Here is a 13,732-nt window from a genome sequence, read left to right on the forward strand (position 1 = left end):
GGAGAGGTCAAAAGCAAGAGAAGTCCCAAAGAGAAGTCCTAGTACAAAGGATTCTTTGGAGAGGGGACGGGGTCAAAATCCAAAATAAAATCTGGAAGCAGGTTAGGTTTTAGAGGTCAGAGACAAAGCTGGGTTCAAATTCTGGTTTGGCGTAGTTATTGAGGCACTGCATCTGTGGAATGAGCCCTGGGCTCTGAGCTTGAAGATCTGGATTCTGGGCTTTGACTCTACTGCTAACTTCGGTTGATCTTTGCCAAGTCATTCACTAAGATCAGCTTTCCGGTTTGTAAAATGGAATAAACAGTGCATTCTCCTCTTCAGCCCCACAGGCTTACAGCAGTAAGAGAAGGAAACGAAAAACAAAGTACTTTGGAAAGTTAAATCTCCTGTGCCTGCATGAAGCAGTTATTCCATCACCTCCGTCATCAGAGCGCTGAGGCCGAGGTGTGGTCCCCCTTTCCAGGGCCTTGTCTTCCTCCCGTCGGCCTGGGGGCGCCCGCTCACAGAGCCTCTCTATCCCAGAGTTCTTCTCTATGGTCTTCCCTCCCGGACCGCGAATACGGGAGGGAGTGGTCAGCACGCCTTTTCCGCTAGTCTCCCCCACCCCTCTAGCCCACAGTCTCGCTGCCCGGAGCCTCCCGTGCCGGCCGGCCGGCCGGGCGGACAGACAGGCGCGCGGGGGGCGCGCGGGGGGCGGGGGGAGTTCCGGTTCCGGTTCTTTGTGCAGCTGCAGCCGCGGCTCCGGGGAAGATGGCGGCCCGGGCGGGTTTCCAGTCTGTGGCTCCGAGCGGCGGCGCCGGAGCCTCAGGAGGGGCGGGCGCTGCGGCTGCCCTGGGTCCGGGCGGGACTCCGGGGCCTCCCGTGAGAATGGGCCCGGCGCCGGGTCAAGGGCTGTACCGCTCCCCGATGCCCGGAGCGGCCTATCCGGTGAGTGGGGCAGGAGGAGGGGCGCGCGGGCCGGGGGCGGGGCCGAGCGAGGACCTGGGAGTGACAGGGGTGGGGGAGAAGTAGGAGGGACTCTCTCGGGAGGGATTCGGGCCCTGAGTGGGGGTGAGGGGAGGCAGTGCGGAGGAGGGAAGGGCGGCGTTAGCATCCCCACCTGCTCCTGGGAGCATTGTTTCCGTTGGGGAGTCAGGGTACGAAACAACGTGGATGAAGTGGGGCCAAAGGTGGGCATGTGAGGACCGGAATGCAAAAGGGCTGGGGCAGCTCCAATACCCGGAGGAACATAGGTGTAGCTAGCAAATTGAGGTCAGCTTCTAAGGAGCCAGTAGCCGGCAGTACCATCTGAGTAAATGTGGGACTTAAAGAAGATGGCTAATGTGTCAGATACAAAATAGACTGGGGAGCATTTGAGTGTAATCTGGCTGTCTGTTAGCTTTGGGGCTATATTCTCCTGTGGAATTGTACCTGGAGTACAGCAAGCTTCAGTTACCTGGATTTCAGAGACAGAGGGCTCTCCTCCCATTGTGCTCCACCCCACCCCCGGCTTTGTTCATTCAAAGAACTCAGGCATCTCCCACTTTTTCTTGGTGGGGTCAGTAGGGAAGCCATGACATCTCTGGGTCCTCTCCTCTCTATAGAGACCAGGTATGCTGCCAGGCAGCCGAATGACACCTCAGGGACCTTCCATGGGACCCCCTGGCTATGGGGGGAACCCCTCAGTCCGACCTGGCCTGGCCCAGTCAGGGATGGACCAGTCCCGCAAGAGACCTGCACCTCAGCAGATACAGCAGGTCCAGCAGCAGGCGGTCCAAAATCGAAACCACAAGTAAGATGACCCTGGGGCGCGGGAGGGAGGGAAGGAGGGAGGCAGCCCATGAGGACACAGGTGATGGGAGAACCTGAACCCAGAAGTGGTGGTGCTGTGTCAGCAGATGGGTGCTCATTCTTCAGAATGCCTCGCATGGGTGGGGGTGGGGGTGGGCGGAGTGTCTTTGATTTGAGAGATGCTTTGCAGTCCCTTCATTTTCCTATAAACGGAGGTGCTGACCAGTCTGTCTTCATATTCTGGCTAGTTCCATCCCAACCTGATAACAGTATTTATTCCAAACAGTGCAAAGAAAAAGAAGATGGCTGACAAAATTCTACCTCAAAGGGTGAGTCCAGGCTATAGGTCTTCTTGAGGATGTGCTGAAATTGAAAATAGAAGTGGTCAGCTCTAGATCCCAGTGGTATCTTTTTGTTCCCAAGATTCGTGAACTGGTACCAGAATCCCAGGCATATATGGATCTCTTGGCTTTTGAAAGGAAGCTGGACCAGACTATCATGAGGAAACGGCTAGATATCCAGGAGGCCTTGAAACGTCCCATCAAGGTAATGCAGAAGTGTGCTAGGCAGAGAGCCAAAGGCGAGGACTCCGGAACCTTCAGTAGGCTTAGGATGAGAAATCAAAGGCGCAGCATAGCTCTCTTTGGCATTTAAATTACATCTCCCTTCCGCCTAAGAACTGAGAATTACATTAGAACTGAACAGCAAAGGGGGAGGGGCGTTTGGTATCTCTCGCACCAGAAATATACCCTGTCTGTGTTTTTGCCATAACTGCTCTGCTACCTTGGGAACCTGGCACCTTGTGTGACTTTGTCTGTTTGGTGTCCTTGTGTATGCACTTGCACTCAGGCCAGTGGCCTATATTCTAGATGGACTCTATTCACCCACCCCAGGGACTGGGTAGATAGTAAGCCAGTCTTTTAGGAGTAATTTGGGGGTTTAGGGAAATTCATATCTTCAGTATCAAACCACCATCAATCCTGTTTCTGCTTTCCTCAGCAAAAACGGAAGCTGCGAATTTTCATTTCTAACACTTTCAATCCGGCTAAGTCAGATGCCGAGGATGGGGAAGGGACAGTGGCTTCCTGGGAACTTCGGGTAGAAGGACGGCTCTTGGAGGATGTGAGTTCAAAGTCCACTGTGGTTGACGGCTAGGGTGGGAGCTGCCGAGCTGCTGGGAGCAAGCAGTGTTGTCTGGTTGGCAGGAAGCCTGACTGGTGCTCATAGCTCCTGTTGGGAACAGCAGGGAGAGGGTCACTGTGTTCCCTGCACTAAAAGACAATGGTTCTTTGTATCTGGCTCCCACAGCTTGGCCCTTGCTGTGGTATCATATCGAGAACCTTATTGTTCTGGGATTTGATTTGTTGTTTACCTTCCTCCTGATGGCGCTGGCCATTGGACTTAGCATCTGCAGATTATTCAGTTTTTGTTTTTTGTTTCTTTAAAATCAAGTGAGTTTGCACTTAGCACTTGAAGACATGCTTTTCTCTTTGAGTCTTTGAGGTCCTTGATTCCCACTGTGGTATCTCCACCTTCCCAGCTTTCACTGGAGACCTCTCACAGTTTAAGAGGGGTCGTTCTCTTTGCTTCATGGGGAACATCTGCTGATAGATGTTAGTCCCCAAACTTCATACCCCAGAAGCTCACCTGCCATTCCTTATACTCTCTATTTTTAGCTGTTCATAAGCAAACTAATTTGAATACATTTTTGCAGGAGAACTGGGGCTCCATATCAGAGCTTCCTTCTCTATATAGGTCCAGTCCATCTGCTGGTGGTGTCATTCCATCCAAATAAAGCTGTTTTTGTTCTGGCTGCTTATTGCCTGTGATTCATTTCCCCTCTAGAGTCAGACTTTTGTCTGTTCAGACTCGCTTTGTTACGGGCAATGGTTTGACTAAACTTGCCTTATTTCCCTTAGGGAAGGGTAAGAGTGGGTAAGTCAGTGACCCTGTACATGTAACTGGCTGCTTCTTCAGGGTTCTGTGGCCACCCTGATTGGTTTAATACCCCAGACACCGACCTTGTCATCTCCTGAGAAAGATTCAGAAGACATTTTTTTTTTTTTAAGATTTTATTTATTTATTTGACAGAGATCACAAATAGGCAGAGTCAGGCAGAGAGAGGAAGGAAAGCAGGCTCCCCACTGAGCAGAGAGCCCGATGCGGGGCTCAATCCCAGGACCCTGAGTTCATGACCTGAGCCAAAGGCAGAGGCTTTAACCCACTGAGCCACCCAGGCACCCCCAGAAGACATTTTTGAGGTTTTTCCCATTCTGTTGTGGGTTCCTTTTTAATGGGACTTTGTCTTGAAGAATTTCTTCTGGCCTTTTCTAACATGATCCCTCCTCTCTCTCTTCTAGTCAGCTTTGTCCAAATATGATGCCACCAAACAAAAGAGGAAATTCTCTTCCTTTTTTAAGTCCTTGGTGATCGAACTGGACAAAGACCTGTATGGGCCAGACAACCACCTGGTGGAAGTGAGTAGTTCTCTCCTGTAGGCTTTGACTCCATGACTGGAGGATGATGGACTTGTGAGCCAAGCTTTAATGTTTAGGGAGATGGGGAGGTATAAAGGGTCCCACCACCCCCATACAGTACTACCCTTGCAGTTTGCACATTGACCTCCGGGTGGCACTAGCTGTTTAGTTCTGGTACTGTTTGAACCCAAGAGCTCTTTTTTTTTTTTTTTTTAAAGATTTTAAGATTTTATTTATTCATTTAACAGAGAGATCAGCGAGAGAGGGAAGACAAGCAGGGGAGAATGAGAGGGAGTAGCAGGCCTCCTGCTGAGCAGGGAGCCTGATACAGCAGGGCTCGATCCCAGGACCCAGGGATCATGACCTGAGCTGAAGGCAGATGCTTAACGACTGAGCCACCCAAGCGCTTCTGAATCCAGGAGTTCTTGCAGTCTGACTTGTCCCACCTTTTTAATGTCATTATCCTGGTTGCTGCCCTAAGAGAAATTCTAATGGAGGCCTCTTAAACATTCCAGGTCATCTCTGCATCTTGCTTATTAATAATGGTGAGATGTGGTTATGCACACCTCACTCATACTTTTTCCTGATAGCAGGTGCTGTAATTAGGAGAGTTAACTAATAGGGTTCAATTCTGGCAAGGTTACTCTATAGATAGATCTGGGACTTCTTTTGGTTCCTGTTCTGTTTAGATTCACATCCCACATCATCAGAAATCCTTTGTTATAAAACCTGGTTATACAGTGTTCTGAAGACCATGTTAGCGACAGTGTTCTTTGGGGTACAGTCAAAACAATAGTCCAGCTCTCTGAGTGAACTTAACCTGCTCCTTTCTTTGCCAGTGTAGCCGCAGCCCCTTAACCTCAACCACTAAGAGACATGGGAAGGTCTTTACCATCTATTAAGGGAAGTAAGTCATAGAATCAATAGAAATTTGTAAATATATTTAACTTGACTTTATAGCAGTAGAGTATAGTGGCTAAGAACGTGGGCTTTAGAATCAGACACGCCAGAGCTCAAATCACAGCACCACCACTTTGTGGTTGTTTGACCTTAGGCAAGTCACTCCACTCTCCTAAGCATTAGTTTGCTCATCTGTAAAATAGGTTTAATTGTGTCTATCTTATGTGGATGTTGTGGGAATTAAATGAGATAATCCCAGGTAAATGTCTTAGAAGGCTCTTGAGCATAGTAAGTATTCAAGTAATGGCAGCCATACTGTTTTCCTGTGCACATATATATTATCCATTTTGTGGATAAAATTACCCCGGAGTATTTAGGCTGATTTAAATGTGACCCTAAACGGAATCAAGGGTTAATCTGTTTATGTGCATATAGTAATCCCAGAGCTTTATGGAATGTTTAGAAATGTCTCATGCTGTTGCTCTTCCCCAATAGCCTCAGTAGTCAAAGTTGAATATTCAGTCATTACAGACGCTCTTCCCTCCCACCCCAGCTCTTCCTCTGGGAGAGCACCCCCTGACATCTTCCTCTCTGTAGTGGCACAGGACCGCCACTACCCAGGAGACGGATGGCTTCCAGGTGAAGCGGCCAGGAGACGTGAATGTACGGTGTACCGTCCTCCTGATGCTGGACTACCAGGTATTCTGGGGTGATGTCATGGGACCCAGCTTTCACAGCCACCTCCCATCAGTAGCCTGATACTCAGAGGTTTAAGTCTAGTTGTGGGTAATTTGTCACTAGACGATAAACTCCCTAAATATAAGGAGAGGGGCGTAGTCATCTCTGAGTTCCTCCTAGTGTTATTTTTGGCCCCAGAGAAAGCAGTGCATTAATGTTTGTTGAATGGATGGCCATGCTAGAGCACCCCAAGGTGCATATAGACCCAGCTCACTAGCTTCATCCCCATCCTCTTTGGTTCTCTACAGCCTCCCCAGTTTAAATTAGATCCTCGCCTGGCTCGGCTCTTGGGCATCCACACCCAGACCCGTCCAGTGATCATTCAAGCACTGTGGCAATATATTAAGACACATAAGCTCCAGGACCCTCATGAGCGGGAATTTGTCATCTGTGACAAGTACCTCCAGCAGGTAAGAAAAGGACCCATGCTTTTGCCAGAGTTCAGTGGAGCACTAGTTGTGCTCAAAATGCTACCTTCTTAGCTGCCTTTCCTCTTTCACACAGATCTTTGAGTCTCAACGGATGAAGTTTTCAGAGATCCCTCAACGGCTGCATGCCTTGCTCATGCCACCAGAGCCCATCATCATCAATCATGTCATCAGGTAAGTTGGTGTAGGCGAGGCGGTGTGCCAGGGTGGGCTGCTCCCTGCTCTCACCAGCCAGTTGTCCGATTATCAGGAGGTAGATTGTCAGATAATGGTGATTTAAATTATTTAAACTTAGAGTTTAGTGAAAAGAAGGGTAACATATACCCCAAAACTCATTATTTCTTAATTATTTTATTATATCTTACTAGTATTTGTGTTTGTGGGGTTACTTCTGTCTGTTCATATGTGTAATGGAAATAGTCCATTTCCCCTGATATCCAAAAATAGAGAGTTCCTGTGAAGACTTTTGCAAGCTAAAATGGTGTAAAGCAAGAAAGCGATTACCATTCATTTATATGAAAACATTTGGGGCCCCCTGGGCCCCCAAAAGGACCTCTTTTGCTCAAAACAAATAGAAATAAAGTCCACGTGCTCACAGACACAAGTCTACAGCTGTGGCTGCTTACTGCTGAGATGCTATAGTTCTCCCAGAGAAGGAGCTTGCGGGCGCCCCCTGCTGCTTGGGGTGCGCGCTGCCTCTGTGATGCTGCTGCCACACTGATGGTGCGCGCGGCTTTGGCTTCTCGCCTATCTTCCTAACTGGGAAAATCCTCCTCAGAAAAACTACCTAGGCCTTTTGGAAAAGCAAAGGGGCATAATGTGTTAGGATGAGTTACTGCACATCTCATCCCAGCTCCTTGATCAGTGACGTAATGTTGGCAGCTTGAACTCAACTACGTTGGGAGTATTTAAACCACAGAAATCAGCACATGCTACAGATTGGCCTTTTTACCTCCTCTTTTGGAAAATCAGTTGTTAGACATTTACCAGACCAGCATGGATGGGTTCCTATCTCCGCTGTGGATGGTAAAACATTCCAACCTGGGACTCCACAATTCCTTCATCTCCTTTCACTGTTTTGTTCGGAAGATAGATGGGCAATGCGTCTCACTAGATACGGAGTGAAGGAATGCCCGTCCTCCTCCTCAGAGTGCAGGTGGCTGGCTGTAGTCTCAGCTTTCTTTCCCTCTGTATTCCGATAGAGGCTTTCCTTTCTATCCTGCACCATCACTCAGCCACTAGTAACTCCTACGACTTATATGTTGGATCGTTAATAGCTGATGTGTCCTGTATTCTGTGCTTAAAGTTAAGCCTTTTTTTTTTTCTTTTTTTTTTTTTACTTATTTTGTATGGTTTGTGTTTTATTTGGATTTACTTTCAGGGTCAATTTTAGTTTAACGAGGATAAAGATATGTAAGCTACTATAGTAATACTTTCATTTGGGAAGGGAGAAACTTCATTTTCACTGGATATCTTTTGTACCATTTGAATTTTTACCATTGATTTAAAAAATAAACAGTAGCTTTGTTGGGGGTTATATATAGTTATATAGGTCACACACACTTGAAGTATAGTTTTGAGACTTTGTCCAATGTAACACCATGTAGCTACCATTGCAAGAAGGGTACAGGAAATTTCTGTTAATGTGCAAAAGTTCTCTTGTGGCTTTTGGCAGTCAACCCCTTACCCTCATTCTCGGGCCTTCTTCTGGATCTTATGTAATAAGCCCTTTACCATGCCCCTCTGGTTTCCTCCCCAGTGTTGACCCAAATGATCAGAAGAAGACTGCTTGTTATGACATCGATGTGGAAGTGGATGATACTTTGAAGACCCAGATGAATTCTTTCCTGCTATCTACTGCCAGCCAGCAGGAGATTGCTACTCTAGACAACAAGGTAGGGGCCCCTGCCCTGGGTAGCTTGGGTGCCAGCAGCCCTCTGCCACAGCTCATAGACTGTCTTTTGATTCTCAGCATTGGTTCTGAAGGTATTAACATCTAGTCTGTGCCTGTACAGATGCTGGTTGGAGCTGGATGCTAGTATTATGTCTGTAACTTTGAAGAGCTTTGAGCCTTAGTTTTGAACTGTGAAATAGAGATTGTTGCTTTTTTTATAAGGTTGTTAGGAGGATTCAGTGTGGCAGTATACGTAAAGACACAATATCTGGCACATGAAAACAAATGGTAACTGCTGCTATTCCTGCTGTTACCCTAGACATAGTCCACGCAGGTAAAGCCAGAAAACTCAAAGGAACACAACAGGAAGGCTTTCCTGAAAGAGTTGCTGCCCCAACTAAATCTTAAAGGACAAAATGAGAGTTAATGAAAGGGGTGTGGAAGGCAGAGGACTTTCCAGAAAGAGGGAACAGGGTATGTAAAAGTTGAAAAATGAGAGAGAAGTGTGTTCGAGAAGTATAAGCTGTTTACTAGAGCTGTTCAGGGTGCTCGGGATGGGAAGTTTGGGGAAAAGGGAGGTTGATAGGGAGACTGAGCCTAACCACAAAGACGCTTCAGTACAGGGAAACTAGTTTCTCTTTTGTCCCAAAGCCTGGAGGCAGTTATGCTCTTTGCATTTAGAATGATCGCTGGCCCGAAATCAGAGAGCGAGTTGTAAGAGGGGCAGATCTGGAGGCAGGAAACCAGTTAGGAGGTCAGTGCAGTAACGCATGGGAGATGCACAGAGGTCAGAATCTGTGGTACTGACAGTGAGGATGAGAAGTAGACAGATCTGAGAGGTGTCCAAGTGGAACGGAAGAGACTGGATACGGTTCAGGTGTGGGTGTTGGGGAGCAGCTTAAGGAAGAAGGAAGCATTGTGACTCCCAGAGGTGCATGAGAGTGTTCGTCCAGATTGGCAGCAGGAGAGCAGAAGTGAGTATTGGCGGAGAGGTTGTGGAGTTCGTTTTGGAGAGTTTAGATGCTTTGAGATGTCAATCAGCTAGAGTGGTTGGAGTTTAGCAAAGGGTCTGGTCTCTAGACTGAGGACTCACGAACCTGTCAGTGATAACGGGAGATCTGTCAGTGAAGGAAGCTGTCGGAAGAGTACGGATGATGAGAGAAGGCCAGGAACAGACCCCCAGGCCATACCTTTTGAGACAGCTGTCTCTACCACTGCTCCTACCTCCGAGTGTTTTTGCCTTTATTTGTGCTGTGGATTAAGTACTCACCGTGTGGCTTCCCCTATAGTGGACATTGTGGGGACTAGAAGGAAAACTTCACCACGTGGGGTGTGTGACACTGTGCACAGACCTACTCAGAGAATGCCGAGTGCCAGAGCAGTTGGGGCTTGGGGCAGCAGTCTGGGCCTGGGTTGGGAGTGGCAGCACAGGGAGATGGCAGATACTGTCTGCCTTGTAACTTCGCATTTCCCAGTCCGAAATGTTAGAGGACTTTCTTTCTCTTCCTTTCAGATCCACGAGACAATAGAAACTATCAATCAGCTGAAGACCCAGCGGGAATTCATGCTGAGCTTCGCCAGGGACCCTCAGGGTTTCATCAATGATTGGCTACAGTCCCAGTGCCGGGACCTCAAGGTAAAGAACCTATGGAAGTTGCATAGGGCCTTAGGTCGGTGAGGCACACATTTGCTTTATTTCTGTAGCATCTGGTCGAAGAGCCAGAGGGGGAGGTGAAGGACCAGATTGTCTTTAGCCTGCTCTTGGGTCCATTTTACAATCAAGTAGGGAAATGGTGGTGGAACCGTCAAGTGTTTCTCTAGTAGTTGGAGGCGTCACTGTGTATACTGTATCGTAGTGGGTGCAGAGAGCAAAACTGGATCTCAGCTTTCAAAGTGATCTGCATTCTGTTTGGAGAGACTAGGCTGTGAAGATTTTTTTTAAGATATTTATTTATTTATTTATTTATTTGACAGAGAGATATCTCACAAGTAGGCAGAGAGGCAGACGGGGTGGGGGGGGAGCAGGCTCCCTGCTGAGCAGAGAGCCCGATGCAGGGTTGGATCCCAGGACCCCAAGATCCTGACCCGAGCCAAAGGCAGTGGCTTAACCCACTGAGCCACCCAGGTGCCCCTAGGCTGTGAAGATTTATGCAGTTAGTTAGTTAAAATGTGAAGATGTAATTGGTCTTATTTAATGACTCACGAATTGGGCAGCATCCCTTCTAGTAAATAGGCACTCTGAGGAGTTGTACAGCATGACGGTTTTGATAGACAGGAGTGCGGGGCGGAGCAAGGAAGTTATTAGCAAAAGTAAAGAAAGGATTGTTTCAGACCAGGTTATTTTCTTTTGAGGGGAAGGGAACCAACTGAACTGATCTGATTTAAAAAGTTGTAAATCATGTGGGATGTTATCCAGACTCACCGCTAACCACCGAGATCGTTCAAGGGAGAAGGGAGATGGGTGAGGCTGGAACAGCTGGGGAATGCCCCCTGGTGAATTTGGGATTTGAGCTGTTTCTCAGAGAGGGGAGCACTGTAAGCTCAGGCAAGGAGGTGAGGGGCGAGCATTGAATGAGTGAAACGTGCTCCTGGTGTTCTCCTGTCTTGTGCAAGGTGACTGACTAATTACAGAGGCTGAGCAGAGGAGCAAGGGATCAGGGTGCCAGAAAGGGTCCCTGAACGGAGCAAGGACTCGTTGATAGCAGGGGGTGGCTTCAGTCGTGTGTTAGTAGTTTGTGAGGGCCACCGTAGTAAAGTGCCACAAACTGAGTGCCTTACACAAAAATTTATTTTTATCTGGAGGCTGGAAGTCTACAGTTAGGGTGTTGGCAGGGTTGGTTCCTTCTGAGGGCTGTGAGGGAGAATCTGTTCCAGGCCTCTCTCCTAGCTTATGGTAGCCTCACACATTCCTTGATTTGCAGATGGTGTTCTCCAAGTGTCTTCGCTCATCTTCCCTCTGTGCATGTCTGTCTCTGTGTCCAAGTTCCCCCTTTTTGTAAGGGTACCACTTGTGTTGGATTAGGCCCACCCTAATGACCTTATCTTAACTTGATCATCGCAGAGATCCTGTTTCCAAGTAAGATCGCATTCCTAGGTCCTGGGGGTTCGGATTTTGACTACTTTTGGGGGGATACAGTTCAATCCATAACAGGTGTGAAGGGGGGAGACAAGTCTGTTCTCTCTCTTCCCCCTCTCATATCCCCCAGACCATGACCGATGTGGTAGGGAACCCGGAGGAAGAGCGCCGAGCCGAGTTTTACTTCCAGCCTTGGGCTCAGGAGGCTGTGTGCCGATACTTCTATTCCAAGGTAGGCACCTGGACGTGGGAAACTGATGAAAAGCCAAGGGTCTGAACTCCGGATGGGGGCCAGTGGTAGGAGATGCCAACTTTGGGTTTGTCTCATCCTCTACTCTCTCCACTGTTTGCTCTCTAGGTGCAGCAGAGACGACAAGAATTAGAGCAGGCCCTGGGAATCCGAAACACATAGGGCCTCTCCCACAGCCCTGATTGGGCTGCACCGATTCGTATTTGGGCCCTGAGCTGCCTGCCTCATAGCACCTGCCTTGGTCTTGCTTGGGGCCTTCCAGGGGATGCTGTTGGTTCGAGGACACCAGAATGAAGAGGGTCTCACATTTCTGTCTCACAAGACACCTGTCACCCTCTTCTCCCACCCCATCCCTTCCTGTCCCCCAGCTTCCCTTTGCCCCACAAAGTTCCCATGTGCCTCTACCCTCCCCTGGTCTACATAGGACCTCTAGGTAGTGTTAGAGAGAGAACCTGTAGTGGTAATCAGTGCATTGACTGGATTGGGCCTAAGGCCAGGTGGTCTTCAAGGGGACCAGCTATACTTATCCTGCCCTTCAGAGACCCAGGAGTTGGGAGCTTTAGCCCCTTCTCTGAGACTCAGGCCTGGGGGCACTCTATAAGCTAGTTGATCTTGGCTCTCCAGATAACAGAATCCAATTTCCTCCCTTCCTTCCCTCCACAGGTTTGGAGCACACTCTCCCTTTACTTGTTGCCCTCTAGCACTAAAGGAACCCTGGTTCTTGGGCCCCACTGAGCCCCAGGTCAGTCCACAGCCCTCTGGATCGGCCTGCTGTCTCAGTGCTTCTCTTACTCCCTTGTAGGGGGTCCACATCAGTATTGGAGTTTGTTCTTTAACTAGTGCTCCCTCCCAGCACACACTCCCTGTAGCTGCTCTTTTTAGGATTCCCTGCTATCGATCTGTCCTAACGCAGGGCATTTGGGTGGGGGAGCCTTGCCTTTCCCGGTCAGAGCCCCAGGGATCTAACCTGGGGTATTATCATTGCCGGCAGACGCTGTTCCTTCCTGGTGTTGCCTGGAGGCGTGACTCATTTATTCACTCCGCCCTGCCTCCCCTATCCCTTCACGGAGAAACAGGCCTGAAATCAAACGGGTAAAAGCCCTGGGCCGTCCCTGTCTTCCTGTCCCTTGTCTGCCCAGTTGACACCCACTGGTGACTTCTAGGGCACTGAGGAGTGAAAGCGCCTAGGGCTGGCGAATAGCTCTGAGTTGGGTTTGTGACTCTTCCCTCTCCCTGCCTCACAGGATTGTGACTCCCCAGCCCCTGCCCTCAAAGCTTCAGACCCCTCAGGTAGCAGCAGGACCTTGTGATCTTGGCCCCTTGGAACTGAGATGGTTTTGCATCTTTCCAGGAGAGCCTCAGATTCTTCTTCCAGGTTGTATCACCCCAAGTTAGCATATCCCAGGCTCGCAGATTCAACATAGCAGGGTGGGAGACAGCTGGGCACAGAGGGGGAATTCCGTTCAGCCTGGGCTCTAAACCCACAGAACTGACAAAGCCCCTGCTTCCCCACCCCCTCCTCAGGCTCCTGCGAGCACATCCTCCAGCCCCATAGCCCCGCCTCTTCCACACCGGGGACAGAATTTTCTCCCCATCTTTCCCCTCCTCCCATTACCCCATCCCTCCCTTAAAAGGTTCTCCCCACAGACACTGGACAACCTCTGTCCTTGGGGCTGGAACCATGAGAAGGAAGTTCAACACTCCTACACTGTCCCTGTTGAAGATAACTTTTTATTAACTGAATTATTATGTTTTTTTCATGGACCAAAATTTTTTTTGTACTGTCCCCTTACCGATGTCACCCAGTTTTAATAAAAGAATCTTCTGAAGGATGGGTCCCCCTACCTACTGAGGGAGAGCTCTTCCCTGGGCTCTTTCTCTGATACTATTAGCCACACTCATGGTGTCTCTTCATTTTATTTAAATAACTATTTATTGAGCACCTGCTGTGTGTCAGCTGTGGTGCTAAGCACTATGGATATGGTGGAAAACAAGATTTCTACCCTGTGGACCTCCAGTTCTCACCTTCGAGCTTGTTCTGTCAGCCCAGTAGTCCAAGCAGGCCAGGTCCTATTGGGATTATTGGGCTTCCTCACTGGATCTGACAGTCCAGCCCCCAGGGTAGGGAGGTACCACAAGACAGTAGCACTGCCATTGTCCCCCTTATCTTGAGCTCCCTGTGGCACTGGCTGGCTTGAG

At 49.0% G+C, this 13,732-nt stretch overlaps 1 protein-coding gene across 3 annotated transcripts; it reads left to right on the forward strand.

Moving 5' to 3' along the window:
* Window positions 1-467: 467 nt before the first annotated feature.
* SMARCD1 (SWI/SNF related, matrix associated, actin dependent regulator of chromatin, subfamily d, member 1) lies at window positions 468-13,430 on the forward strand. Of its 3 annotated transcripts, none has more exons than XR_009404827.1 (14): window positions 468-927; window positions 1,584-1,771; window positions 2,057-2,099; window positions 2,194-2,316; window positions 2,770-2,892; window positions 4,131-4,247; window positions 5,745-5,846; window positions 6,134-6,295; window positions 6,390-6,487; window positions 8,073-8,208; window positions 9,721-9,843; window positions 11,414-11,515; window positions 11,642-12,625; window positions 12,778-13,430. XR_009404827.1 is itself a non-coding variant. In XM_059403077.1 (13 exons), exons 1-13 carry the CDS (start codon window positions 751-753, stop codon window positions 11,693-11,695), a joined length of 1,548 nt encoding a protein of 515 aa, XP_059259060.1. In that variant the 5' UTR covers window positions 468-750; the 3' UTR covers window positions 11,696-13,430. The 3 variants fall into 3 exon arrangements, 1 of the variants encoding a protein (XP_059259060.1); XR_009404828.1 differs by having other exon boundaries at window positions 11,642-12,275; window positions 12,525-13,430; XM_059403077.1 differs by having other exon boundaries at window positions 11,642-13,430.
* The last annotated feature ends 302 nt before the right edge of the window (window positions 13,431-13,732 follow it).

This window comes from Mustela nigripes, chromosome 6, assembly GCF_022355385.1.
Source record: "Mustela nigripes isolate SB6536 chromosome 6, MUSNIG.SB6536, whole genome shotgun sequence".
Classification (NCBI taxonomy): Eukaryota; Metazoa; Chordata; class Mammalia; order Carnivora; family Mustelidae; genus Mustela; species Mustela nigripes.